Here is a 26,442-nt window from a genome sequence, read left to right as displayed (position 1 = left end):
TATGGGTCTGAGTATACGTGTATATAATAAAATTCCGCAGTGTATTCTTAGTTTGCCACTACCAAAATTTAAAATATCTGTAAAAAAAATTCTAACAAGTAAAGCGTATTACACTGTTTTAGAATATTTAGAGGATAAGCATGTATGGAATTAATGTCTATTGAATGTCGGCAGGACAGCTGTCAGCTAATGTAATAGATTGTACCATTGACTTTGAAAAGAGCAACTGTTGAGTTTCTTGCCGGCTCTTCTCAGCAGAACTGCCTTCCGAACCGGTGGTAGCTTTTTATTCATATGTTCATTCGACGATTCAAAAGTGCTTGTAATAATTGCCTATTTGAATAAAGAATATTTTGAATTTGAATTTGAATTTGAATTTATAATCCCTAAATTGGCACTGGAACCCTCGGTGGGCGAGTACGATTCGCACTTGATGGATTTTTTTTTAATATTTAATATAGGAAAGAGGACAATTAAAAGAAATGAGACGTGAATAATATTTATTACAGTACCATATTGTTATACATTGAAAATAGTTAATCCTGTTCCAAGTTTTCTGAAAGAGAACAAAATAATTAAGGAATATTATGAATGAAATGAACTCTAAAGTATAAAAAGTAAAAATGGCGATGTAACTTTCCTACCACAAGAATTTTAATTAATTTTATTGCATTGCAATTATCCATTTAATTTTATTTTGCATTCAGTGTCACTGGTTAACTTTCCTTGTTTCCCATTTGTTATAGAAGGATACGATTAGAATTAAGTATTGATTTCGCAATTAGTTCAAAGAATGATAAGAAATTCAAAGGAGAATTACCATTATATCCAAAATTATTTAGACAGATATAGGCATTTACTGTCAGGAATGTTTGAGCATTTTCCTTCATTGCAGTAGGGTTGATGATGGCCGCAGGTGGTATCGAATCCTATAATAGCAAAAACGCAGTGACGCACTTTACTACAACTAACACAGTAGTCGGAGCCCTGTAAGTTTAAAGATTATTTTAATTACAAGCAGATTGATAATCAGTGGCGGACTAACCCCGTCAGAGGCCCGGGGCGGTGTAGTCGAATGAGGCCCCCCCAGACCAACACAACACCCCCCCCCCCACTCGCGAATGAGTGACATTTCACTTAGATTTGCATAAACATAGAAAAATAAAATACTAAATATCAAAAGTACATGTAGTAGAATTTAGCAGCAATGTATTTTATGGAAGAAAAGAGGAATTTGTATCAAAACCGAAATATGAATAGTACGAGCACTGATATTCTCTATTACTACCATTTGATAGAGAGGTACGGGTGGAGGCAGATCAACTGCTCTACATGTAAAATCTGATCATTCTCAAATTCATTGTAAATTTCTACCAGATTATCTAGTACTACAGCCAGAGCGTCATCTGAATCTTCCATCATAAGCTCAGTTTCAATATAGATAATAATTTATCATCATGAGCTAGTTCACACGCTATAGTAATATTAGTTCCGCGTATAAAATAAAATAGAGTAATAATCCGCGTATAAAGTACAATAAAATAAAGAGAGCTGAAATTTTGAAGATTAATAGTCTAATAAGTAGGTAAGAGTGTATGCGTACTTACTAACTTGAAAGTGAGGTCCTTTCAAAGATAGCGCCAATTTAAGGTATACGCTCACTAACGTTAAAGAAAAACGCTCGTAGTATGTTGTTGAGAAAAATGTAAAAAAAAATTATTATAACCAAACCCTTTATGTAAGCTTTACTCTTGCCAGATGTCCTAAAGATTGTTTAAAATTGGGACAAAATACGCTATACTTTTTCTTCTTGGCATTAATCCCGGCTATTTCCAGTGTCTGCCTTCCTACTCAACCTACTCCATTTTGCACGGTCTTAAGTGCCTCGGTGGTGAGTCCATTGGCTCTCATGTCCTGCATCACAACATCCAATTAGCGCATCCTTCGGTGTTCGATAGGTCTCACTCCAGGGCCTGATGTAGCATGGTACTTGCATTCGCGTAACGTGGCCAAACCATCTCAGGCAATGCCCTTGGATTTTATCCGCTACGTCACGGACTCAAAGACTACCTCGAATGAATGGGTTACGATTGCGGTCATACCGTTTACGCCGGACACTCCACCTTAGCATCTTCATATCCGTGACGTGAAGCTCCTGAATGTGCCGAGATAGTGCTGGCCAGCATTCACTGCCGTATAAAATAACAGGTATGCTCTTGTATATCAGCCGTCACCTCTGCTAGGAAGTCAGTCTGCATCTGTTCAATTGGGCCACTTGATCCGAGGCGTACGTTTCTCAGTTATTTTTTTCTTCGGACCCAATTTATACGTAATAAGGTGCTGAGGGTTATTTTGGCAGAACGTATTCGCGACGGCCAGATCAGACGCAATATATGTTCGAACCGTTACGAAGACCGTATCTAAAACCCCCGTGAACACGTTCATACGGCTCAGCAGCCTTACTGATGTGACCGTTCAAGTCTTCCCCAACAACAAACAACCATTTCGGTAGACGGTGTAGCAAGTAGAATCTCTTCATTCTGCTTTCAGAACGACTCTTTTTCGGACACGCTATAGCCGGTCTCCGGCGCATAGGCACTAATTTAGTATGTAGTTACGCCTTCAATCACCTTTATATGCATCAAGCTATTGCAGCGACCATCAGTTTCAAGAAGCCAGCTCTGAAACTCTTCAGAAAGAACTACTGCCACACCGTTTTTACCTGAGGGTGACCCGGTGTATATATACGTGCTTATATACACCGGGTCACACCCTGTCCGTTATTGCGGGACTTATTGCAAGCTTCCTGGAGGAAAGCACACTGGACCCGAAGTCTTATAAGTACATCTGCGAGTTCTCTGCGTCGGCCGGTTAGAGAGCCAATATTCCACGTTGCAAAGCGGAGTTTTTGTCTGGGTACTAACGTTTTAAGCAGTATTCGTACTTGACACGTTGTTGCGTTTCATATTAGCGGCGGATGGCGGTTTTTAAATGGAGCAACTGCCATTTGACTTCCGAAACCACTCTGGAAAATGTACGCTATAATTTTACATATATTATTTATGACCTATTTTAAGACCCCTTATAAGCACCCAAACCGATCTGATGGCTCAATCATCCTCCCAGACAGAGATGTACCTTTATTTTGCACTACTTCTGGAAGGGCCCCACTTTCAGGTTCAGGTATAAAAGTTTGCGTACTCACTAAGAGTACGCAAACTTTTATAAAATGACGTCGGTCTGGGCCTCTAGGAACTTGAAGTAAAAAACTACGAAACTGGAACCACATGCAAACTAAATGAACAATAGAAAGATAAAAGTAATTTTGATTAATATAATGTAAACTACCGGTACAGGCTGCACTAATCCTTGTATTTATTTGTTTATTGGAGGCCCCCTCCAACCTCAAACTTCCTCTTAAGTAGATACTATGCGTTTTTTCAAAGGCTTATTTACGATTTGATCAAGGGAATTTGCACCATTTGGAGGCCCCCCAGGACCCGAGGCCCGGGGCGGACCGCCCCTGCCGCCCCCCCCTTAGTCCGCCACTGTTGATAATATTTAACTTGAATGTTATAGCCATGGTCGCGCAAGGGGCACATGGGTGTGACTGTAACTCGCCCCAAGGCAAAAGCCTGGAGTTGAGTTACGTCACAACAATGCCCCTAAAAAAAATAACGAAAAGTGGGGAAAGACTCTTACTCTGCTGTATGTGGGATACAAGTGAAGCTGATTTTTATATTAACTTGAATGTTCCTATAAGAAACATATTAACTGAATAAAAATTTAACATTGAACACATTTACAGATAACATTTTTAACAATATATAGTAACAGATTTTTTAGATTATAATTTTTTTACGGTTCCTTACCACAAAATTTAAAAAAACGGAAATTTTATAGGATTACTTTGTTGTCCGTCGGTCCATTAATTTATCTCGAGATCACGAGAAGGTATCAAGCTATAATTAATATCAAATATTGAAGTCTACGGTCTCTTAGAGCACAGAAAAAGATAATTTTCTAAGTCAACGCAATCAAAAGACACGAGTACGTGATGCATTTTGTATGAAAAGTGGGAATTTATATAATTAATATAATTGTCTTTTATATAATTACTTTATACATGTATAGAACGCCTTCGCCTATTAGATTTGGCCTGGCTTATGCAGAACGCCTTCCTTAAGTTTTTGGATCAGTGCCTCTGTCACCCTATCATCTCTTTGTGACATTGCCCCTTTTAGGTTCGCCTCCACCACCTCCGTAAATGAAGCGCCCACCGCTCACCGCAACAATAATTACAAATTCATGTTTCTAGTTCATTTCATACATAATTTGTTCATTCACCTCCAAACTAAAATTTGGCAACTTTACTCGCCGGGTTACCATCAATCTATTCCCCTACGGGCAATAGATTTGGTTACCCAATTATGAAATTTGGCAAGAAGTGAGAACTTGCAGCTAAATCGAGAAAATGCTAAACCGAGAAAAATATCCTAAAAACGGACATTTACGCTTTTGTCATAGATAAAAACTATTGAAAACTAATAAATGTAATTCTTTTTGTACAAAATAAGTAAATATGCCTGCAAACTTAAGTTTGTGAAATTTTAAATGCTGTTTGTTAATTTTCATTAGTTCTCGTTGACGTATTGAATAGAATGTAGTAAAGACATACCTGCCTGTATTCACACGGGATTTTAATAGAGGAGCGAGATAAAGGAGACATTTCTCCTTCTTGCGTTTTTTCGTTATCATTTACTTTGCTTGGAGGTCCATAGTTTTCGTTTCCATCGACTTGATCGTAAGCGATATCACCTAGTTCTAACGGATTTTCTTCAGCAAAAGTAAAATTTACAGCCACCTGAATTATAAAATTAAATAATTGTTTTAAAAGTTTTATGTAGAAATGTTACAAAGTTTGTATTATTTAATAAATAATTCATAAAAATTATTTTCGTTTGATTTTTTAATATCTAATGAAATGATTAAATAAATTATAAGCAAAAAATCATTTTTAGAAAAAGATTTTATTTAAACGCTCTAAAAAGGAAAAAATAAAATTTGTCTTTTAAATTTTAACTATCAACTCATAACGTCATTGTACACAATTTATATGATCACTAGTGGACCCGGACGCGGCTACGCCTGCTTCAACTATAAGAATATTTATTAAATATATTCATGAAATTATTTTCAATTTTCATTAGAATTAGTAAGGAAATATAGGCGTAAATAATCAAAAAGAATAATAAGTAGATACATATTATTAGAAAAAAATATCTGAGTTATTGAAATAATCCAACAAAAGGATTAAAAGTAACTAAAGGATAGGTATTCTTAATATTAGAAAAAGTACCAAAAGTTTTCCGTGCGCGCGTACATACTCGAAGATATCGACTGTATGAAATAACTAAACATTTTTCTATATTAAATAGGATAATTTTAGCGGGCAATATCAAATAAAATAAGAAGAGAACCAAAGTGTAGCTTAAATTAATTATAAACAGCAAATAATTACATAAACATTTACAATAGTTTGAAAATGTATGAAAATTTATAAAACCGTCAACGTCATATGCCCGTTCGCGTCGGTCATACTGTGCCGCCCGTAGGCTAGGTCATTTCGAATCAGTGACATCTCCTTAATTATTTATTAGAACGCTATACAGTAAACTATAATTTCAATCTAGATAAAATGTTAAGAGTGACTATTATATTTATTTTCATAAGGATGAATATCGAAATGTCGCGGTAACGGTTGCGTAGCAACGCGACGGTTGTTGTTAACATGGCAGAATAAATTGCATGTCAAATTAGAATGTACTTTAAAATATATTAGTTTATATGTGTAATGTAATGTTATATAGCCTATAGCACTTCTGAAGAATGCAGCTTTCATACAAAACAAAAACAATGAAAATCGGACCAGTAGATCCAGAGATCTTAGCGTTCAAACAAACAAACAAACAAACAAACTCTTCCGCTTTATTATATTAGTATAGATAAAAGCTTGTCGCGCGATTTACTTGTGTAACTAAACTAGTACTAATTTAATTATGTAAAATCTGCTAAGTTTAAATTTTCAAAGTTTCAATTTAATTAAATATTTATTAACGCGACAAGATTTTATGCTGCTAGGTTTCTCGCACTAGATGTCACATTATTTTTCTAATTATTCTCGGCAAGCCCTTTCATTTGATACCCATAATGTACAAGTGTATCAAAAATAACTATTCTGTTACTTTGGATGGTCCGCCATATTAGATTTAGAATGACGTTACACTAATTTTCGAGTTACCCTCAACAAGCCCTTTCATTTGATACCCATATTATAGAAGTTCATGAAATATAACTATTTCGCCATTTTGGATGGTCCGCCATATTGTATTTAGAATGAAGTCATAAACTTTATAGTATATTGTCATCCAAACCAAACGTTTATACAAAATTTCAGCTCAATCGTACGAACATATCTTTCATTATATGAAAGCACAAAAAACTTGAATAGTGTCAATTCTATTGGATTTCAAGTGATGTCACATTATTTTTCTAATCGTTATCGGCATCATCTTTCATTTGATACCCATATTGCAGAAGTGCATAAATAATAACTATTCCGCCATCTTAGATGTTCCGCCATATTGGATTTAGAATAACGTCACATTATTTCTCGAGTTACGGTCAACGACCCACTTCATTTTATATCTATATTGGAGAAGTAGACTAAATAGATACTCGGCTATCTTCGATTTCCTCCTTATGGGATTTAGAATGACATCACATTATTTTTCGAGTTGCTCTCAACGAGCCCTTTCATTTGATACCAAACCAACCAACAATTCCGCCGTCTTGCATGGTCCGCCATATCATGCATTGCCATCCAAACTAAACGTGTATACAAAATTTCAGCTCAATCGGTTGAAGATATCTACTTCAAAATCGAGCTCAAAGATTTCACCCGAACCCACATACATACATTGCAAGTTAAATAAAAGCTTTTAATAAAAAATATCACAGTCAATACTTGGACATAGTCCAAGCTACCATTTGTGCGGTTACAAATTTGTTACAAGATTTAAATTATATCTATTATTTAAAAAATATAAGAGAAATTTTCTTTTAGTTGAAAAGAAGATATCGAAGGAATCGGTATAGAAGATGAAATAAATCACAACCTAACTTACCAGCGCTGTTAGAACAGCAAATATGAAGTTGCCCACAGCCATTATTGGTGTTTAATAGTGGTCGTTCTGTAAGAGCTCGACTGATCCGGAAAATAGTTATAAGTGGACTTTATATACTTCTAGCACATAATACGATTTATGCTAATTGTGCATTTGTTATAGGGCTGTGAAAAGTGTTCTATCTATCTATTTATTTATTTATTAGTTGGCTAATAGGTATATTTTGCAAAAAGTTCAGGTTTCTTAGATCCGTCATGCACGAGTCGGAGGCATCGATTACGATCTCTATGGTCGGATAAGCGTTGCCTGGGCTAAGTGGCGGGAGGTCACTGGTGTGGTCTGTGATCCCAGGACTTATAAGGATAGTGCTCGAGTCCGGGCTCTCGCAGGCCATATAATCGGTCTTTGATACATTGCCAATATGCATTTCATTCATGGAGAATGGTTATGTAATGCTAATGCTGCAGCTCGAATGTAACGGAAAAGATACCAAAACGTTGAACGTCATCCCGATTATCGTGTATTTCGATTTTTCTCTCTTCAACAAAGAAGTAATCCAGCAAGTCTTGTACCATTTCAGAATCCACATTAAATGCGCCAACTTTTAAAGTTACTTGCAAAACAGTGTAGTACATTTTTTTTATAGTACAGTCGGTTAACTTTGGGTGTACTAAATATTTTGAATTTAATGTTTGGCAAATACACGGCATTTTATTGAAAACCGATGCAGGTATGTTATGATGTTTCAATCTTAAACTGTAATTCACAGAAGGGTTACTCATAATTACATTACAGAAAAAAAATAAAAAAAGAGTAATATTTGTAGTCTTAGGCCTTGAAAAATCATCACAGTCACAGTCACACATCAATCATACATGACACAGATGTTTTTTCATATTTTTCTCATAACTGTCACGACTTGGTCTATCACCTGTTTTATATATATACACAGGGACACCTATTATATATATATATATATATATATATATATATATATATGGGATAGTTTAGAGGTTTTATTAGTTTTATTGTTATATAATTTAAAATAATCTGTCAAAAATGAAGAGAAAAAAATTTAATGAGACTGAGAGAGTGAATGAGATTGAGAGAGAGATTATAAAGATATGTACATGTTCTTTCACCATTCCCACATATACTCTTATTTATATAGTACTAGTATAGACCCGAACGTGGCTACGCCCGCTTGAACTATACGAATATTTATCCTATATCTTATAAAACAAAGTCGCTTTTCGTGTCTGTCTGTTGTTTCTAACTCTTCTTCTTCTAAACCACCCAACCGATTTTGATGCGGTTTTCACCATTAGGTCGAGTATTTTTCATAGCAGCAAATCCTTGCTGCGAAACGGCTCGCCACTCGCCATGCGTCTGCCGCGCCTGCCTGCCTTACACGCATCGGTGGTTCAGTGGTAGAATGCCCGCCTGCCACGCGGGCGGCCCGGGTTCGATTCCCGGCTGATGCATTCTATTTAATTTTCACAGGCAGCCACGTAGTGCTTGCTTTTCATTAGGGACAGAATACCCTCTTCAGCATTAACCACAAGCTCGAAAAAAAAATCCGCCTGCCTCTATAGCAACGAAGATGTAGATGCGTTTGCACGTATTGGAAAATTGGAGTTGAATGTATTATTTCAGCGCGATATATTTGGTTTCATATTTTTTGTAGTACTTATTAGTAGGTAGGTTTTTGTTTATAATTTCTTCCGTTTAATAGTCATTTAACTATCTAAAAATAGTCATTTAAATATATTTTAATAAGTACTTGAAAAGATTAGTAGCACAGATTTAAAATTACGGTACCTACTAAAAAATCCTTGCTGTGTAAAACAATTGGAAAATCCTTATTGAAACTACGAAAATGCGGGTTGCAATAGGGCTTAATTAATTTTCACATTATCCTAAGTGCTTTGCAAACATACATTATATGAATAATCCAGTAGTAAAAGCGGGCGAAGCCGCTAGTTAAATATATTTATGCAATTATTTTTAGTTTTCAGTAGAGAGATGCGTTAAGCAAGCTCATTTTGTGTGACGTTTTCTAACAACAAACTTTGCAAATTGTTGCTTAGCAACGGTCGCATAACGACTGTTGTTATTAACATGGCAGAATAAATTGCATGTCAAATTAAAAAATATTTTAATACATTAGTATATATCGAAAATATTAAAAATATGAGAAAAAAAGTATCCTTTGTTCTTCCCGAGACCCTCAAGTATCTCTATATGAGTATTTATTTTATCGCTATTAAATTACCGGTTTGGCCCTGATTGCGTAAAAGACAGACAGACAGACAGACAGAGTTACTTTCAAATTTATAATATAGGTATGGATAATAAAATAATAGCAGTTTCATATGCCTTATTAAAACAATATAGTAAAACGAATCGTGAGGTCGTGATGAATGGCACTGTGTAGAGTTGACAAAAGCAAATGGCGACAATAGTACCAGTGAAAAAGTCAATACGTATTATATGTAAAAGCTGTATGTTCAATGTTTGACTGTAAACGCCAATGGGTGTGGGTTCCATGCCCACTCGAGAAAAGGAAATATTTATTTAAATTTATATTATCATTTCTTCGCTCTGGTGTCGAAAAAAGAAGATTGTCAGAGAGCAGTGTCTCATATAGGGAAACATTTTCGTATTGAATGATAATAAAGAAATGCTGTGTCATCAAAAGAAATCTTAATAAAATGACAATAAAAGAATTGATTATTAATGCTCAAGAGTTAACAGACTTTTCTTGAGGCAGTTGAAGATTCTTCAAAATATTGGTTAAGGGTAGAAGAAGTATGGGTTGTTTAACATTTTTAAAATAGTATACATTTTTGTACATATGTTTTTTTATGGAAAAAGGACAAGGCAAACGAGCGTTCGGATCACCTGATGGTGACATATATGAAGAATATTAAAAGAAATTTCTTAGACTGTCTGTACCATATTGTTTTATATTTGGCCGTCCATTTAAGCATTCGAATTATATTTTCTGTACTATAATTTAAATTCATTATATAAAACGAACTAAATTTTGAAATTAATTACAATCTTAAGCATTTATGTCTCAAATCGGATTTATTATTTATTTTTATGGCATTTGGAACTCTTGAAAACTAAATAAAAATATAATATAATTTTAACACAAAGCGGCAATCAAGTACTGCAACAAGGCACTACCTCCTCAAGGCACAAATATATCGTGGCAAGAATATTTGGTTTTTCAATTTTTTCGCCATCCACGTTGTTTGTACCGACTTTTTCGTAAAGCTCCAACAGTCCTACTTTTATCAATCAATATTCAACGTTTCTGGAAGTCAGTTCAACTGTGTCTATCGTTCGGTTAGAATATCTATAAAAAAGTCGGTGATACCATATGTCCAACTACTTTAGTTATACCTCATATAAAATTGATACCTCAGTGTTAATGCGTATTAAATTAATTAAAAAGATAATTTCAATACCTGTAAAATACTTTTTCAATTATTAAAATCGGACATTCCATTCAAAAGTTAGGGGGTTTGCAGGGAAGGTGCATCGATATCTACACTAAAGTTATAAAGACAACAGATTTGATTTTTTGTTTCTCTGATTGAATTAAATAGACTCCGAGTCCAGTAGGACTTGACTTTACTTCTATGACGTTAAATTGTTATTTCTAAAATAAATTTCTAAGCTTTTATTAACCTGAGGTCAGCGCAGGTGCACAAATGTGACTGTAAAGTCGACTAGTTGTTCGATCCCCACTCGAGGAGATGAAATAACTATTTAAATTTCTATTTCTTCTCTTTGGTATCGAGGCTAACGCAATGAGGCAATGCCTACAGAATTCGGCGAAAAGCGTGGAATGGAGTGTCTTAACACTAGGTTCCCTCTACCTACCCTGCTGTATGTGGGATAGAGCGTGGAGCTAACTTAATTTGATTTAATTTTCATTTAATTATTTTATCAACATGTTTTCTAAGGTGTTAATAACTTATCAAAATAAAATAGTACGGTATTTTTCGACTAATTTACAAAATTGCGAATATGTCGGAAACTAGAACTCCGAAATTTGTACCTCATCGTATAGTTTATTTGCGACTGTGTTCGGCAATCCAAACACAGTCGCAAATTAACTATACAATGAGTTACGAGTATAATCCCAAAATTGATACGGAGCCCGCGGTGGGCGATTACGATTCGCACTTGACCGGTTTTTTATATATAAAATATAGGAAAGAGGAAAATTAAAAGAAATGTGTGAATAATAGTGAATAATATTTATTACAGTACCATATTACATAAATATATTATAATGCATTGAAAAACGTTTTTCATAGTCCAAGTTTCTTGAAAGAGAACAAAATAGTTAATGAATGTTATGAATTAAGAACTCAATGGCATCAAAAGTAAAACTGGCGATGTAACTTTCGTACTATAATAATAATTTTATTGCAACAGCTGAAATTAGTCGAAATCAGTAAATGAATAAACATCATCATAGTTAAAAGTATGTATATAGTTAAACAGAGAGTGTTTACTTTAGCTCTGTATTCTAGGCACAGAAATATTCACTGTGTCATCAATAGACAAACATACAAAATAAAGCAGAAATATTCTTGCTAAAAATTTAGACTGAAGTGGTAGTGGGTTCTAACACAAATAGTGTTAATTTTTTATATTTTGTGATTATCACGTATTTTAATTATGTATTTAGTACTATTTTGCAGTGCCACAGGTTAATTTGCCTTGTTTGCCATTTGCTTTAGAAGGATTCGATTAGAATTAAGTATTATTAAAACAATATTAGTTCAAAGAATGATGAAAAACTCAAAAGAGAATTACCATTATATCCATAATAATTTAGCCAGAATGGCAAAGACTGCTATTGGACGATGGGCTTCCTTCTGGGCGTAAAGTACCATGGCATCTGAGAGTAGTTTTTTTTTTAGAAGAATGGCAGCGATCCACTTTTGTGCATGTTAAAATATAGGTGGTGCCCTGTAAGTTTGAAAATTGTTTTATTTTAAATACAAGCAGATTAATAAATAAAATTAAACTTGAATGATGAGGCCGTTGTGACGCAATGGCACAGAGGTGACTGTAACGCGACGGTTGTGGGTTCGATCCCCACTCGTGGGCATGAAATATTTTTTCTTAATAATTTCATATCTTTGCTATTACAACAGATACAGTAACAGATTTTTTACTTTATTATATTTTTTAAGGTTCTGTACCTCAAAAGTAAAAAAATGGAAACTTTATAGGATTACTTTGTTGTCAGATGGACCAGAAAGTAATCTTTCCATCAATATAACTCGAGATCGTGAGAAGATATCAAGCTAAAATTAATAACAAATATTGAAGTTTACCATCCCTTAGAGCACAGAAAAAGTCAAGTAGAAGTCAACGCAATCAAAAGATACAAGCATTCATCTTTTTTGATGTATTTTGTATGAAAATTTCCGCATAATGAAACGCAAAATCTTTAGAATCATTTCCGTGGACATACAGTTATAAAATTTGGCACGAAGTTACAATATAAATAAAGGAAACTGAAAATTGGAAATTTATAGGTATTTCATAGAAAAAATAATTACAAATCTACATTTCTAGGTCACTTCATACAAAATTAGTGAAGCGGGTAAATACCCGCAAACTTATATTTGTCAACTTTACTCGTCGCGTAATTAAAACCTATAAGGCATTTCTCGTAAAAGACAAGATAATAATGAAATACCACATAGACAATAATTAAATTTGGCAAGAAGTAAGAATTTGCAGTATAAATTAAGAAAAGTATCGTAAAAATAAAAATGTATGCTTATATCATAGAAAAAATATATAAGTATACTTGAAGCTCTTATTATACAAAATAAGTAAAAACGCCCGCAAACTTAAGTTCGTCAAATTTTAATTGTTGTTTGTTAACTTTTAGTAGTTGCCGTTGACCAGTTTTGAATAGAATTCAGTGAAGACGTACCTCTGTGGAGTTAGATGAGGAAGATGCTGACTTTTTACTAGAAGTTTCAAATGAAACAGATATTGTCCCTTCTTGATTTTTTTCGGTATCATTTCCTTTGCTTGGTGGTTTATGGTGCTTCCTTTCATCTACTTGATCGTAATCGAAATCACCTGGTTCTAACGGATTTTCCTCAGCAAAAATAAAATTAACAGCGACCTGAATTATGAGATTAAATTATTATTTAAAAAGTTTTTTGTTAGAAATACTACAAAGCTTGAATTATTTATGGAAATAAATAATGATAATGAAATTATAAAATAAAATCACAATCAATAAGTGTCCAAATGTACCATTTGTGTTGGTTGCAAACTTTTTTTTGAGAACATCAACAGAAGATAAGAATATAGGTACAGAAGATAAAATAATTCACAATTCAACTTACCAGCGCTGTTAGAACAGCAAATATTAAGTTGCCCACAGCCATTATTGGTGTTTAATAGTGGTCGTTCTGTAAGAGCTCGACTGATCCGGAAAATAGTTATAAGTTGACTTTATATACTTCTAGCACATAATACGATTTATGGTAATTGCATATTTGTTATAGGGCTGTGAAAAGTGTTAACTCTACCTATTTATTAATTGGATAATAGGTATATATTACAAAGAAAATAAAGTAGCTTAATAATATTAAGAAAAAAACCGTTAAGTGTAAGACTCGTCCATCCAGTGTTCCCAATTTTCGGATTAAAAAGTCACCGGGAAATATAACTTGAAAAATACAATATTATAACGACTTACAGTGGGTTTATAATGATTTAAAGTAATTAATATTTGTTAAAATAATTATATTAATTAATAAAATACATAAATAAATGGCGTAGTACAGGGGTCCAAGCAATTGTTGTAGGTTTGATCCCAATCGAGAAATGAAATATTTAATATTTTCCTGCTGTGGTAAACTGGCAAAGCGCGGTGTTGAGTTCCGCGAAAGCGAAAGGGGGTAACGGAGTGTCTTAAATGCACATGACACATACAAACACATACTAGCTGTCCAGGTTCCCACTGATTTTTTACGGGATACAACGTAAAATAAGAAATGAGTTAGAGTTAAATACTTGCTAACTGCGACACGAATAATAAGGATATTTACAAAATTTTTATTTCTTTATATATATATATATATATATTAATATATACGGTCACCCCTCGTATATTATACCAAAAAAAACAACGTTTATCTTTGTAAGTGTTGTATAATAAAATAATAGCAGTTTCATACGCCATATTAAAACAATATGTGTGAAAGGACTCGTGAGGTCGTGATGCATGGCACTATAGTACCGGTGAAAGAGATAATACGTATTACGTAAACGTAAATGTTTTTTATGTAATATTTGTTAGGTTGGTATATGATTAAATCAAATTAAATCAGCTTCACGCTGTATCCCGCACACAACATAGGTAGGCAGAGGGAATCCAGTGTTAAGACACTCCGTTCCTCACTTTCTGCCGAAGTCTGGAGGCATTGTGTGTTGAGTGGAAGAACTCAACGCCGCGCTTTACCTCGACATCAGAGCGAAGAAATGTAAATATAAACGTAAATAAATATTTCACTTTTCCTCAAGTGGGGATCGAACCCACAACCGTCGCGTTACAGTCACACCCTCGTGCCGCTGCGCCACGACGGCCTCAAACGTAGGTATATAACCCTGGTATAAGATAATAATAACTAATAATACAGAATATACTTTTATTAAATTAATGAATCAATTTTACATTTTTAAATATAAATTATTATAAAAAAATACATTTAAAAATATAAAAAAAAACACTCTTTCGAGGGCGGGACAAGGGTCCAAGCCATCGGTGGCTAGGGCTCCAGAGAGAGGAACCTCCGCACAATACGCGCCGTGTCAAGTAACACTGCCTTCTGTATCCGGTTCTTGATCCGACAGCTAAGCGATAGCGATACTTATTAAGAAATTCCTAAGTGTGGAATAACACTTTAAATAATATTTTCAGCTTCACGCTGTGTCCCGCGCAGTTAAGAGTTTAAAACACTTCGTGCTTCATTTTCTGCCCAATTCTAGAGGCAGTGCGTGTTGAGTGGCGTAAGTCAACGCCGCGCTTTGAAATATAAATTTAAATAAGTATTTCGTCCCTCGACTGGGGATCGAACCTACGATCAGTCGCGTGCACCACTTTGGCACCAGATAAGGTTTAAAAAATAGTTTTTGTTATAGATATTCGCCAGTCATGGTGGTGCGTCATCCAGCAGATCAAAAATAAATCTCTCTATTCGCATATACTCGTCGCTGAGTTTTATAGTTTCTGATAAGTTTAAAAAAATATTTAGATTTTAGCTGGGGCTTTAATTAAATGATGGAGAAGTAAAAAATATATTTTGAATATGAGACTTGATAAATATTACTATTTTTGCCCAAACTAAATTTGCAGGAACTCTTTAGTTTCTAAACGAATAAGAAAAAATCTTTCATATAGTTTTGATTTTTAATAGATCTTTAATATACGACTGTATCATATGCTGTATAAAACTAAACCTCTCACTTCTGAGCATGATATGAACAATATTAAAAATATTTTTGCATGAACAATTTAAAATTATATTTTTCAATTAGATTAAAATTAAATTAAATCAGCTTCACGCTGTATCCCGCACACAACATAGGTAGGCAGAGGGAAGTTAGTGTTAAGACACTCCGTTTCCCTCTTTCTGCCGAGTTCAGGATATTATAATTCAGTATATTTTAAACAATTCATATATTCGACTATGTTCTGCTGTTAATTTTTTATGTAATTTTTTTATTTGTAACTAATGTTATTTGCCATAAACTAATTATGTAAAACTGTATCTTTTAACCTATACTTTTAGACCATTACTTAAACTTTTCATAATGTGGGATGCAGAGGATACCTAGAATTAAGATACTCCTTTCCCCGTGATGACATTTGCGTTCCTCATTTTCAACTGCATTCTTGAGGTATTGCGGGTTTGAGTGGCGAAATTCAACGCTGCGCTATGTTTCGTTATCAGAGCGAGGAAATGGAGAAAGGAGAAAATATTAAATATTTCATTTCACCCCTTTCACCCCTGCATGACCTCACGGCCTCATCCTCCCAAATTATTTATGCGGTGATCATAATCTGCCCAATGGATAATGTATTCACCACTTCAAACAACGTAGATAAGAAGTCAATAAAAAATTGTAAAATGCTAATAAATGTTTATTTTGTTATAATTTTAGACAAATATAATATTGTAAAAGGTACATTACAAGTAGTTTTCGTCATTCCAGGTTTCTGAAAGAGAACAGGATAGTGAGGTGAGTGTTATCAAATATAATGTAAAAGTTTTAAATGAAACTCTTAAGCCTAATTAATCGGGTAATACGTGAACCACGTTCGAATCGTCGAACTTCCAGAAATGTACAAAACTCTAATACACGATATATCCAGTTTAAGAGTTTCATTTATAATGTGTAAAAATTGCGAAAATTAAAAATTTTATAATATCGTAATAATGACGCAGAAATGAATATGGCATTATAAAAAAATTAAATCTTTATTTTCAAATCGACACTTTATAATGCATTATGTTAGAAAAAATATTTACGAAATTTAATTTGTGAAAACTAGCGGCCAAACGCGGCTTCGCCCGCTTTTACTTATTGTTTTAATATAACTAAATTATATAACATGTTTAAATAAATTGTGGCCTATGTACTATTCTGATATATAAGCTATATCACTGTAAAGTTTCACCTAAATCCGTTTGGTAGTTTTTGAGTGAAAGTCAAACAAACATTCACACAATTTTTCACATTTATAATAATAGTAGGGTATGTAATTTAGTCAAAGAAAGAATAATAAAGATACTCAAAAGAGTAGTACCAAATGGGATCCAAAGTTATTTATTCATCAGCGCATTCTTTGCTGTAGTTAGACGAACACTTTCCTTCGAGACAGTTACGGAGACGGCCATGGCAAGTGATGATAGCTCCTCTATGAGTAGGAGAGCAATGAAGGGCTTGTCTACAATTTATACAATAGTTCTGCGAGAAAAAATATGAGAGTTATTATATTGGTAGTTTTTGTATAGTAGATATTCAACTTTTTTTTTCAAAAAAGGATTAGTTGTATTTCAGATAATTATTATATTGATATGGAATTTATTTTTTAATATACTGTATATAATAAAATTTGGATAATAATATGTAATAATGAGAAGGCTTATTTTTGATAAATGAGAACGTATCGACGACATACCGAGCAATTATTGAAGATGTGGTGTAAAGTTATGTTGTATTTAGAGTTTTCAGTTTCATTGCTTGGTGGCTTTTCATCAGATGCATATTCCTCGCCGGGAGCCAAAAAACTAGATTCTTCAGCACAAATAAAATTGACAGCTACCTAAATCACAAGACAAGTTTATAATTAATGTATTTCAAAGGTTATAGATATTTAAAAGTGTAATAACTCTTTACGAGCGATGAAATTATTTAAAAGTATCAGTTAAAAAGAGACTAATTAATCTTCCTATCGAATCTCAAATCTTACAATCTTACTTAAAAGCTAAAATTAAGAAAAGGTAAAATAAATTATAATCTGACTAGCCAGCGCTGTTAGAAAAGCAAACATTATGTTGCAGAAGCCCATTTTAGTTGCTTAATACGTTGTGTGAGAACGTTTCACAAATACTAATACAGTCATTGACACGAATTGACTTTATATACTCTTGAAACTTCACACGATTTATGTTAATCATCACTTTACAGGGTTATGACGAGAGATATTTTTTTATATTGATTGGGCTATATATATTTTGTGTGAAAAACCGTGGATTCCGTCGATTCTACGGTATTTCCCGGTGTCGCCATTGACTCCAAATTACTATAAATCTCATATTGATGGATAGATTTAGCGAATATATTAGCTCATCAGCTTTTGCGGTTAAAAAATCAGACTATTAATTGACGTGGAAACGGCTCACTTTACTTTAGCGACTTTCATAGTAGTATGTCCTACACATGGCATTCTACTTTGAAAGTATTATAAATCTTAACATAAAAAAGCCCTGGCCCTGATTGGAAGGAAACTAGTGTGAAGGATTGTTATTGGGTGATACATATCACTTATAGCAATTACGTAGAATCTTTTTCTGAATATGTTAGGAATACATAGGGGTCATAATCAGAAAAAGTGTCCTTTTTGTGTCTTTTCTTGTCCCGCTACTTTGAATGCGTTTTAAAAATACAATTTTAAAGATAATTTAAATATTTTGCCATTTACGAAAAATTTATTTATTAACTTAAAGATTTTTGTAATATTTTAAATGTATTATGGCAAATAATAGTATTTGTTGTTAGTTGCAAAAAACCTTTCAAAATGCTTCCATACAATTTTTCGTGTCCCATTCACCACTTTACTTTTTAAGAATTGATTTGTTACGAATGTTTATGGTTTTATTTGATTTCAGATATGTTTATATTACTTTACTTTATGCATAATATTAAATAGAACTACTTTTATTGATACATTATTTAATAAGCAATATATATTAGTTAAGTAAATTTGTCCCAAAATATTGTCTTTTTGTTACTCAGGGCTAGTAACGTACAATTAAATTATGAACGCAATTATTTTGGATGGTGTTTAATATTGTTTTTTGTTGTGGCACCATAATTCTAAAAGTTCAATGCTGTCGTAGCTACAACCAGTAGTGTACTCGCAGCAGTTGAGGGGTTCAAATGTTTTAGAGGGAATGCGTGAAATTACATCTCAGGGTTATAAACGGCTTTTATTTTGGTAAGTATTCTATAATTTCGTTTTCTTGTTTATGTTATTTGCTTCTTTTTACAAAATCTCAAAAAAGAACTTCAGTGCTTGCACATGCAACACGTGGCTTATGAGCAAATATTTAAAAGGGTTAGAATTTCTCAGATTTCATTCTCAATTTCGTTATATTTCGTTACGTAACGAAATTGAGAAAATACAGGGTGAGTCATATTGAACTTTCCGGTTTTGGAAGGACGTTGCACGAAGAAGGGAAGGAGTAGAAGGGTGGGGATGGTGTCATTAGACGCGCCATGACATGCAGTTTTAGTGTGAGCAATGGCTTGGTCGGGACAACATCGTGCGTTCGTAGTTGAAGAGTTTATTAAAAATGGCGGCTCCGTGATCACAACACAGCGTGCGTTCCGTTTACATTTTGCTATTGGTCGACGTGATCCCATTCCCACTGGACCAACAATCAGAAATAACCCACGAAACCTACACGAACGACCACTTCACAGCCCTCGAGTGACAGTGTGGTGCGCTATTGCAGAGTTTGGTGTGTGGGGTCCCTATTTTTTTGAAGAAGATGGTCAAGTCGTCACAGTTACCTCTGCTCGGTATTGCGACATGCTTGAAACTTTTCTGAAACCGAAATTGGAGGAATTAACGCAGAATCATGACAACGATAACATCTGGTTCCAACAAGATGGTGCTACAGCCCATACATCCAGGCGTTCAATGGAAATCCTGCGACAAATGTTTCCCGGTCATCTCATTTCTTTGCGAGGTGACGTTGGGTGGCCGCCGAGATCACCTGATTTAACCCCCTGCGATTTCTTTCTCTGGGGTTACCTGAAGGAAAAGGTGTACACGCATCGTCCCCGAACCATCGATGAACTGAAGGCTGCAATCACGGAAGAAATCAATGCTATTCCGCTGAATATGACTCGACGAGTAATGGACAACTTCCGGGAAAGGCTTCAGCAGTGTGTGGTCAATGGAGGTAGACATTTACAGGATATCATTTTTAAAACCAACTAAATTAAAACTGCATGTTATGTGCTTTCAAACAATAAAATAATTTTTACTGCATGTCGCTTTGTTTTTAATACACACCTTATTGAAATCGGAAAGTTCAATATGACTCACCCTGTATGAAGCCTAGTTCACAATTACGGTACCAATGTTTTCTTATATATGTTTATAATAAAATTGTATCGAACCGGTGCTTGTATATGGAAGATATGTGTATAAGAAAAAAAAAATGCTGGCATATGAAAAAAACTATTAGTGACTTTTCATAAAGTAAAGTAACCAAAAATAATGATTTTTAAGTTTTTTGCTTGTTTGCTTGTTTGTCTGTGTTTGTGCACGCTAATCTCAGAAACAGCTGAACCGATTTAGTTAAAAATATTTTTTTATTCTGCCTGAAATTAGTTGTGATTTTGTGATTATTATTTTTTGATAAATATTTTTGTATTTTCAGTAAGCGTCATGGCTCCTATGTCAAGTGCTGAAATACATAAAAGATATAGAGAACGTCTTAAAAAGACCAATCCTATTAAATATGAAGATATGCGGAATAAACACTTACAAAGAATTAAACTTAATTCCAGTGATAACGACTCAAATTTTGATATATTTTAAAGTGGATTTAATTTTATCATTAACTTTGTGATCTCTAACTAGAAATATAAGTTTATTACGTTACTAACTAGCATTATTATATTGTTCATATTGTCAGTTTGTTATGTTTTATTCCTACATTTATAATCTGTTAATTTAACGATTGAATCTTTAAAATTGTAATCTGTGTCTCATTAAATAAAAAAAACAATATTTTATTCATATAATATCCTTATTTTGTTGTGTATAATGCCTTATGACATCAGTTTCGTAACAAACATTATCAGTGTTGTTACTTATCAGTTACGTTACGAATTCGAAAATGTCCACTTTTCTGATTATGACCCATAGACGATATGTGTTTTTATTGTATTTTTAAAATATTCGTTATTTTTAAAAAACTTTTACCGTTTCCAATTTCTAACATTATCTTTATTAAAAAGAGCAAGAGCAATATGAGCAATTAAATTTATATGAATCACTATAATGTCTTAAATTAACTGCAAGAATAAAAGTAAAAAAGTGCTATCTTCATACTTATGGAGGTAAATAAAACTATTGAATATTTTATTTCATTTATGTATAATTATGTACGTACTATGTTACCCCTCGAATATTACACTGGAAACAACTTGTACTATTGTAGGTCTAGTACAATATAATAATAGAAGTCTATTACAATATAATAAACATAGAAGTATTAAAACAATTGTGTAAAAACAATTCGTAAGATGGTGATGATGATGATGATGTTAGAATTGATAAAAGAGAATAGCGACACAAGGGGCAGTGCAAGATTAATAACTGATCGTTGTATCTACATGCAAAATGTATAATTCAAATTTAATTGTATTATTCAAATTTAACATGCATAATTTATTATTATTATTATTTATTTATTTTATAACTTCTATCCCAAGGTACATACTGTTACATTATCAATGTAACAGAACTCCAAACAATGATTTTTATAATTTTTGTCTGTTTGTGCACGCTAAGCTCAGAAAGGACTTAATCGATTTAAATATCTAGTTTTCATCATATGTATTTTGGCGAACTTTCCGTAACAGTGTTTTTAACCGACTTCTGTAAGAAAAGGAGGTTATCAAATCGACTGTATTTTTATTTTATTTTTTATTTATGTTTGTTACCTCATAACTTTTGACTGGGTGAACCGATTTTGATATTTTTTTTTAATTTGAAAGTCAAAGCTTCCCGAATGGTCCCATTTTTTTGGTCCATGTCTGACAATGGTATCTATGAGAAAATCACATAAGTCTTAAATTTGCATTATGCATGTGCGCGACAAATAGCCGAATAACTCAATGTCGGGCCAACCGATTTTAATGATTCTTTTTATATTTGAAAGGATACACTTCAAGGATAATTTAGTGAAAGTTTGGTTAGGTTCCGGGATCTGGTCAAAATTGAAAAAGTTTGTTTTTTTTTTGGTAAAAAATTAATTATACTGTAATAGTTACGAGCAAAAACTTTTTAAATTGATGTCAGAAGTGAGATCCCTGATCATTGCATTTCTTTTCAACCAATCTCAAAAAAGAGGATGTTCTCATTTTCAACCAACTTCAAAAAAGGGAGATTCCCAATGCGCCCGAATATTTTTTATGTATGTTTTTGTCAATATACCAAAATGTTAGTTTGCACAAAAATAATACATAATTAAATGAAGTTTTACATAGGACAACCACAACCACTCGTTGACAACCACTACCACCACCATCACAACTCGTTTAAGAAGCATCATTTTAAGATCTACCTATCACTTAAAATCGTAAAATAAATTAATTTTTAACAAAAAGAAAAACCGACTTCTAACAACGAACTAAAAAGTGAAAAATATTTTTACAAAGATTTTATAATTTTGAAGTCATTCAATTCGTTCAATTCTTGTTATACCATCCTTACTATTTTTAAGCTTGTAGTTTTATTAAGCTTATTTATAGATTTTTGCTTCTATAGACGTTTTCGTGCTTCAAACAAATGTGAACTTTGACCAAGAAATATTTTCAATACGGTGGCTGTTGTTAATGAGTTTAACCACGTAAAAGAAACGAGGCCGGAACATTGGTATCCCTTCAAATGTGATACAACCAATAAAGCTTTTAAAGGTATGTTTTGTTCGTTTACATTTTGTCACGTGCCTCAGTTTATCTTTTATGTGACGGCTCCGTTAATAGAGTATAATCAGCCTAATTTACAAAACTTAAAAATAAATGTATCTGTTTATATGTGTCAACTAACATGGGGATCGAACCAAAACCAGTCGCGTTTACAGACACAGTGTGTGCCCCAGCGCCACGACTGGCCTTACATTTTACATAAATAAGAATAATTAAATAAAGCATATTTTCTAGCTTTTCTATGTAATCTTGAATTTGTTATGAGTTTCAATGGAAACGAATTTCCATCAGCTTGATCGTAAGCACTCATCTGATCCTTACAAAATGTCCTTAGCGTAAATGTAATGTAGAGCTTTAATTATAAAATGAAATTATTATTTGAATGGTATTCTGTTGACAGATAGAAAAAACATTTCTTTGATTCTAAAACAAAATAAATGTCAAGATAAAACAATATGTGTCATCCCAAATCATTGATGGTGATCATAATTTGCCCAATGGATAATTTATTCACGATTTCAGACAACGAAGAAAAGAAGTCAATAAAAACATTGTAAGATGCTAATAAATATTCATTTTATTATAATTTTAGGCAAATTTAATATTTTAATTGGTACATCAAAAGTAGTTTTCGTCATTCCAGGTTTCTGAAAGAGAACAGGATAGTGAGAAGAATGTTATGAAATATAATGTGTAATAGATTTAAATGAAACTCTTAAGCCTGATTAGTAGACTGTTCACGGGAACCACGTTCGAGTCGTCGAACTTCCAGAAATGTACAAAACTCTAATACACGATATTGGATATAAGAATTTCATTTATAATGTGTAAAAATTGCGAAAATCAAAGACTTTATACTAACGTAATAATGACGCAAGAGTGAATATAGCATTGTAAAAATGATTGGAATAATTTCAGCTTCACGCTGTATCCCACACACAGCAGGGTAGAGGGAATATAGTGTTAAGACACTCCGCTCTCCACTTTCCGTCGAATTCTGGAGGCATTGCATGTTGAGCGGCGGAACACAATGTCGCGCTTTTGCCTCGATACCAGAGCGAAGAAACGAAAATATAAATTTAAGTAAATATTTCGTTTCCTCGAGTAGGAATCGAACTTACAACCATCGCATTACGGTCACAACCTTGTGCCCCTGCGCCACAACGGCCTCAACTGGCCTAGAATAATTTCAAACTAGCGATCAAACGCAGCTTCGCCCGCTTATACTTATTATTATAATATAAACAAATTATGCAAAATGTTTAAATAAGTTATTCTGATACATAAGCCATATTACTGTAAAGATTCACCTAAATCCGTTTAGTAGTTCTTGCGTGAAAGTCGTGTTTTCACATTTACAATGATATGTAATTTAGTGTAAAGAAACAACTACAAAGAAACTCAAAAGAGTAATACCATAATGGGCCATAAAATTCACTTGCGCATTCTGTGCTGCGGTTAGCTGCACACTTTCCTTCGACACAATGACGGAGACGGCCGTGGCAAGTGAGGATAGCTGCTCTATGATCAGCTTTACAAAGAAGAGCTTGTCTACAATTTAAACAATAGTTCTGTGGGAGAAAAATATAAGAGTTATTCTTTTGGTAGTTTTTGTATAGTACATACCTACTAAACTTTTTTGAAAAGAAAAAGAAACTTGTGTCCATAGCGTAAAAGATTATTATCCTAAACGTATGTAATATTTATATAATATTATCATATTAATATGATAGTGATGATTATCTAAAAAGATAATTATCATATTGATTTGGAATGTAAGTACGTATAATTATTTTTTTAATATACTATATATAGTAAAATTTAGATAATAATATGAGAAGGCTTATTTTTCATAAATATAACGTATCGCCGACATACCGTACAATTATTGAAGATGTTTTGTGTACTTTCATTCTTTTTACAGTTTGCAGTTTCTTTGCTTGGTGGCTTTTCATCAGATGCATATTCCTCGCCGGGAGCCAAAAAACTAGATTCTTCAGCAAAAATAAAATTGACAGCTACCTAAATCATAAGATAAGTTTATAATGCTTATATTTCAAAAGTTGTAGTTTCAAAGGATGTTTAAAAGTTTAATAATTCTTTACGAGCGATATATACTTTTTTGATGTAAAATGAAATTAGTTTAAAAGTATCGATTAAAAAGAGTTTAAAGAAATTATCTACTGTTTCTACGGGTCTCAAATATTACAAATTAACTTTAAAAAGCTAAAATAAATAACAATCTGACTTACTAGCGCTGTTAGAAAAGCAAACATTATGTTGCAGACTCCCATTTTAGTTGCTCAATACGTTGTGTGAGAACGTTTCACAAATACTAATACAGTCATTGAAACGAATTGACTTTATATACTCTTGAAACTTTACACGATTTATGCTTATCATCAGTTTACATCGATCCCGTCGATTCTACGGTATTTCTAGGTATCACCATTGACTCAAAATTACAGTATGGACCTCATATTGATGGATTGGCGTATAGATTTAGCTGAGCAGCTTTTGTAGTTAAAATAATCAGACTATTAACTGACGTGGAAACGGCTCGCCTTGTTTACTTTAGCTACTTTCATAGTATTATGTCCTACACATGGCGTTCTACTTTGGGATAATGCAGCCAGTATTAAATCAATTTATTTAAAAAAACTAATATTATATTAACAGTTACATCTCAATACATTTTTGAAAATGTTATAAGAATATTAACAATTTTATGAAAATTGGTGATGGACATGAGTCCGTTGAGTTTCTTGCGCCCGTTCTTCTCAGGTGTGAGGCATTCACTTTAATGAACTGGTGGTAATTTATTTGATGTTCAAAAAATGAAGCTTGTAACATTTTATTTTGAATAAATTATTTGATTTTGATTTTGTTTAAGAATAGAAAATCTCTGACATACTCGTTTAATATACTGTCAATTCTGGACCTTGAATATAAAATTAATTATTAGGCCTGGGCAACGTATAGTTTAAAATTTATTTAGAAGGCCCTAGTATAATCTACTAACAGCCTATTAATATAAAGAGGATATTTAGAAATAATGCCATATACAATATAAGTAAATTATGCTAACACTTTATAATCTCATATAGTTAAAGTTGAATAACTTGATAAGAACTTTCTAGTGCCATAAAAGAAATATCAGTAGCATATGCCTTAAAAAAAGTTATTCAGTTGATGTGAAAACTAAGGGCCTCGAATGAAACTTAAAAGACTAGCATACATGGCTACTCTCTTTAAATATACCTTCTGATATCTAAGTATTATAAATCTCAACTTAAAAAAGCTTAGATTAGTTTGTGATTATTAAAAAACGGTTCAAAGACCTAACAAGGGTTCATAGAGCATTAGTATTTATATGAAATTATGCCTTTTTAAACAACCACTATAATGTCTTAAATTAACTGCAAGAATGAAAGTAAAAAAGTGCTTTCTTATATGATATTTTATTTAAATTATGTATATTTATCTACGTACTATATTACCTCTGGAATATTACACTGAAAACAACTCGTATTATTGTAGGTCTACAATACACAACAATACACAACAATACATATAACAATAATACAATTCAACAAAATAATAGTAATAATACTCGTATGTACGAGGTATTAAAACAATAGAGTAAAAACAATTTGTAAGATTGTGACGCATGAATAGTTTAGAATTTATAAAAGAGAATAGGACACAAGGACCATGAATGATATCTATACAT

The 26,442-nt window shown here is 33.0% G+C and overlaps 4 protein-coding genes and 1 non-coding gene across 6 annotated transcripts in view; 1 reads left to right on the top strand and 4 right to left on the bottom strand.

Annotated features, from left to right (window-relative positions):
* Positions 1–26,442, bottom strand: part of LOC146538968 (uncharacterized) — a 52,758-nt gene that overhangs the window by 4,190 nt on the left and 22,126 nt on the right. The window lies entirely within an intron of this gene.
* LOC146538976 (uncharacterized) lies at positions 487–7,274 on the bottom strand. Its single transcript, XM_085185608.1, has 4 exons — positions 7,188–7,274; positions 4,679–4,864; positions 821–987; positions 487–556 (listed from the first exon to the last, which is right to left on the bottom strand). Exons 1-3 carry the CDS (start codon positions 7,227–7,229, stop codon positions 835–837), a joined length of 381 nt encoding a protein of 126 aa, XP_085041734.1. The 5' UTR covers positions 7,230–7,274; the 3' UTR covers positions 487–556; positions 821–834.
* TRNAG-GCC (transfer RNA glycine (anticodon GCC)) lies at positions 8,601–8,671 on the top strand. The gene has a single exon. It is a non-coding gene; the product is annotated as a tRNA-Gly (tRNA).
* Positions 11,446–13,691, bottom strand: LOC146538974 (uncharacterized). Its single transcript, XM_085185609.1, has 4 exons — positions 13,592–13,691; positions 13,168–13,365; positions 12,030–12,185; positions 11,446–11,534 (listed from the first exon to the last, which is right to left on the bottom strand). The coding sequence occupies exons 1-3, from the start codon at positions 13,631–13,633 to the stop codon at positions 12,048–12,050; spliced, it is 378 nt and encodes a 125-aa protein (XP_085041735.1). The 5' UTR covers positions 13,634–13,691; the 3' UTR covers positions 11,446–11,534; positions 12,030–12,047.
* On the bottom strand, positions 16,383–25,036 carry LOC146538973 (uncharacterized). Of its 2 annotated transcripts, none has more exons than XM_085186023.1 (4): positions 24,962–25,036; positions 17,437–17,580; positions 17,062–17,222; positions 16,383–16,470 (listed from the first exon to the last, which is right to left on the bottom strand). In XM_085186023.1, the coding sequence occupies exons 1-3, from the start codon at positions 25,001–25,003 to the stop codon at positions 17,082–17,084; spliced, it is 327 nt and encodes a 108-aa protein (XP_085042149.1). In that variant the 5' UTR covers positions 25,004–25,036; the 3' UTR covers positions 16,383–16,470; positions 17,062–17,081. The 2 variants fall into 2 exon arrangements, with proteins under 2 accessions (XP_085042149.1, XP_085042150.1); XM_085186024.1 differs by lacking the exon at positions 24,962–25,036 and adding an exon at positions 17,781–17,870 and having other exon boundaries at positions 17,437–17,576.

This window comes from Heliconius melpomene, chromosome 5 (assembly GCF_056956725.1).
Source record: "Heliconius melpomene rosina isolate 202511_hmr_F chromosome 5, ASM5695672v1, whole genome shotgun sequence".
Classification (NCBI taxonomy): Eukaryota; Metazoa; Arthropoda; class Insecta; order Lepidoptera; family Nymphalidae; genus Heliconius; species Heliconius melpomene.
The sequence above is the reverse complement of the archived record's forward strand: the minus strand, read 5'-3'. Positions and strand labels throughout refer to the sequence as shown.

Coding starts and splice junctions, on each gene's coding strand:
- LOC146538976 (XM_085185608.1), bottom strand. CDS start 7,229: ATGGCTGTGGGCAACTTCATATTTGCTGTTCTAACAGCGCTG. Junction 4,865..7,187: donor TTGCTGTTCTAACAGCGCTG/GTAAGTTAGGTT, acceptor TTTATAATTCAG/GTGGCTGTAAATTTTACTTT. Junction 988..4,678: donor TCCCGTGTGAATACAGGCAG/GTATGTCTTTAC, acceptor TTAAACTTACAG/GGCTCCGACTACTGTGTTAG.
- LOC146538974 (XM_085185609.1), bottom strand. CDS start 13,633: ATGGCTGTGGGCAACTTAATATTTGCTGTTCTAACAGCGCTG. Junction 13,366..13,591: donor TTGCTGTTCTAACAGCGCTG/GTAAGTTGAATT, acceptor CTCATAATTCAG/GTCGCTGTTAATTTTATTTT. Junction 12,186..13,167: donor CCTCATCTAACTCCACAGAG/GTACGTCTTCAC, acceptor TCAAACTTACAG/GGCACCACCTATATTTTAAC.
- LOC146538973 (XM_085186023.1), bottom strand. CDS start 25,003: ATGGGAGTCTGCAACATAATGTTTGCTTTTCTAACAGCGCTA. Junction 17,581..24,961: donor TTGCTTTTCTAACAGCGCTA/GTAAGTCAGATT, acceptor CTTGTGATTTAG/GTAGCTGTCAATTTTATTTG. Junction 17,223..17,436: donor ACATCTTCAATAATTGCTCG/GTATGTCGTCGA, acceptor TTTTTCTCGCAG/AACTATTGTATAAATTGTAG.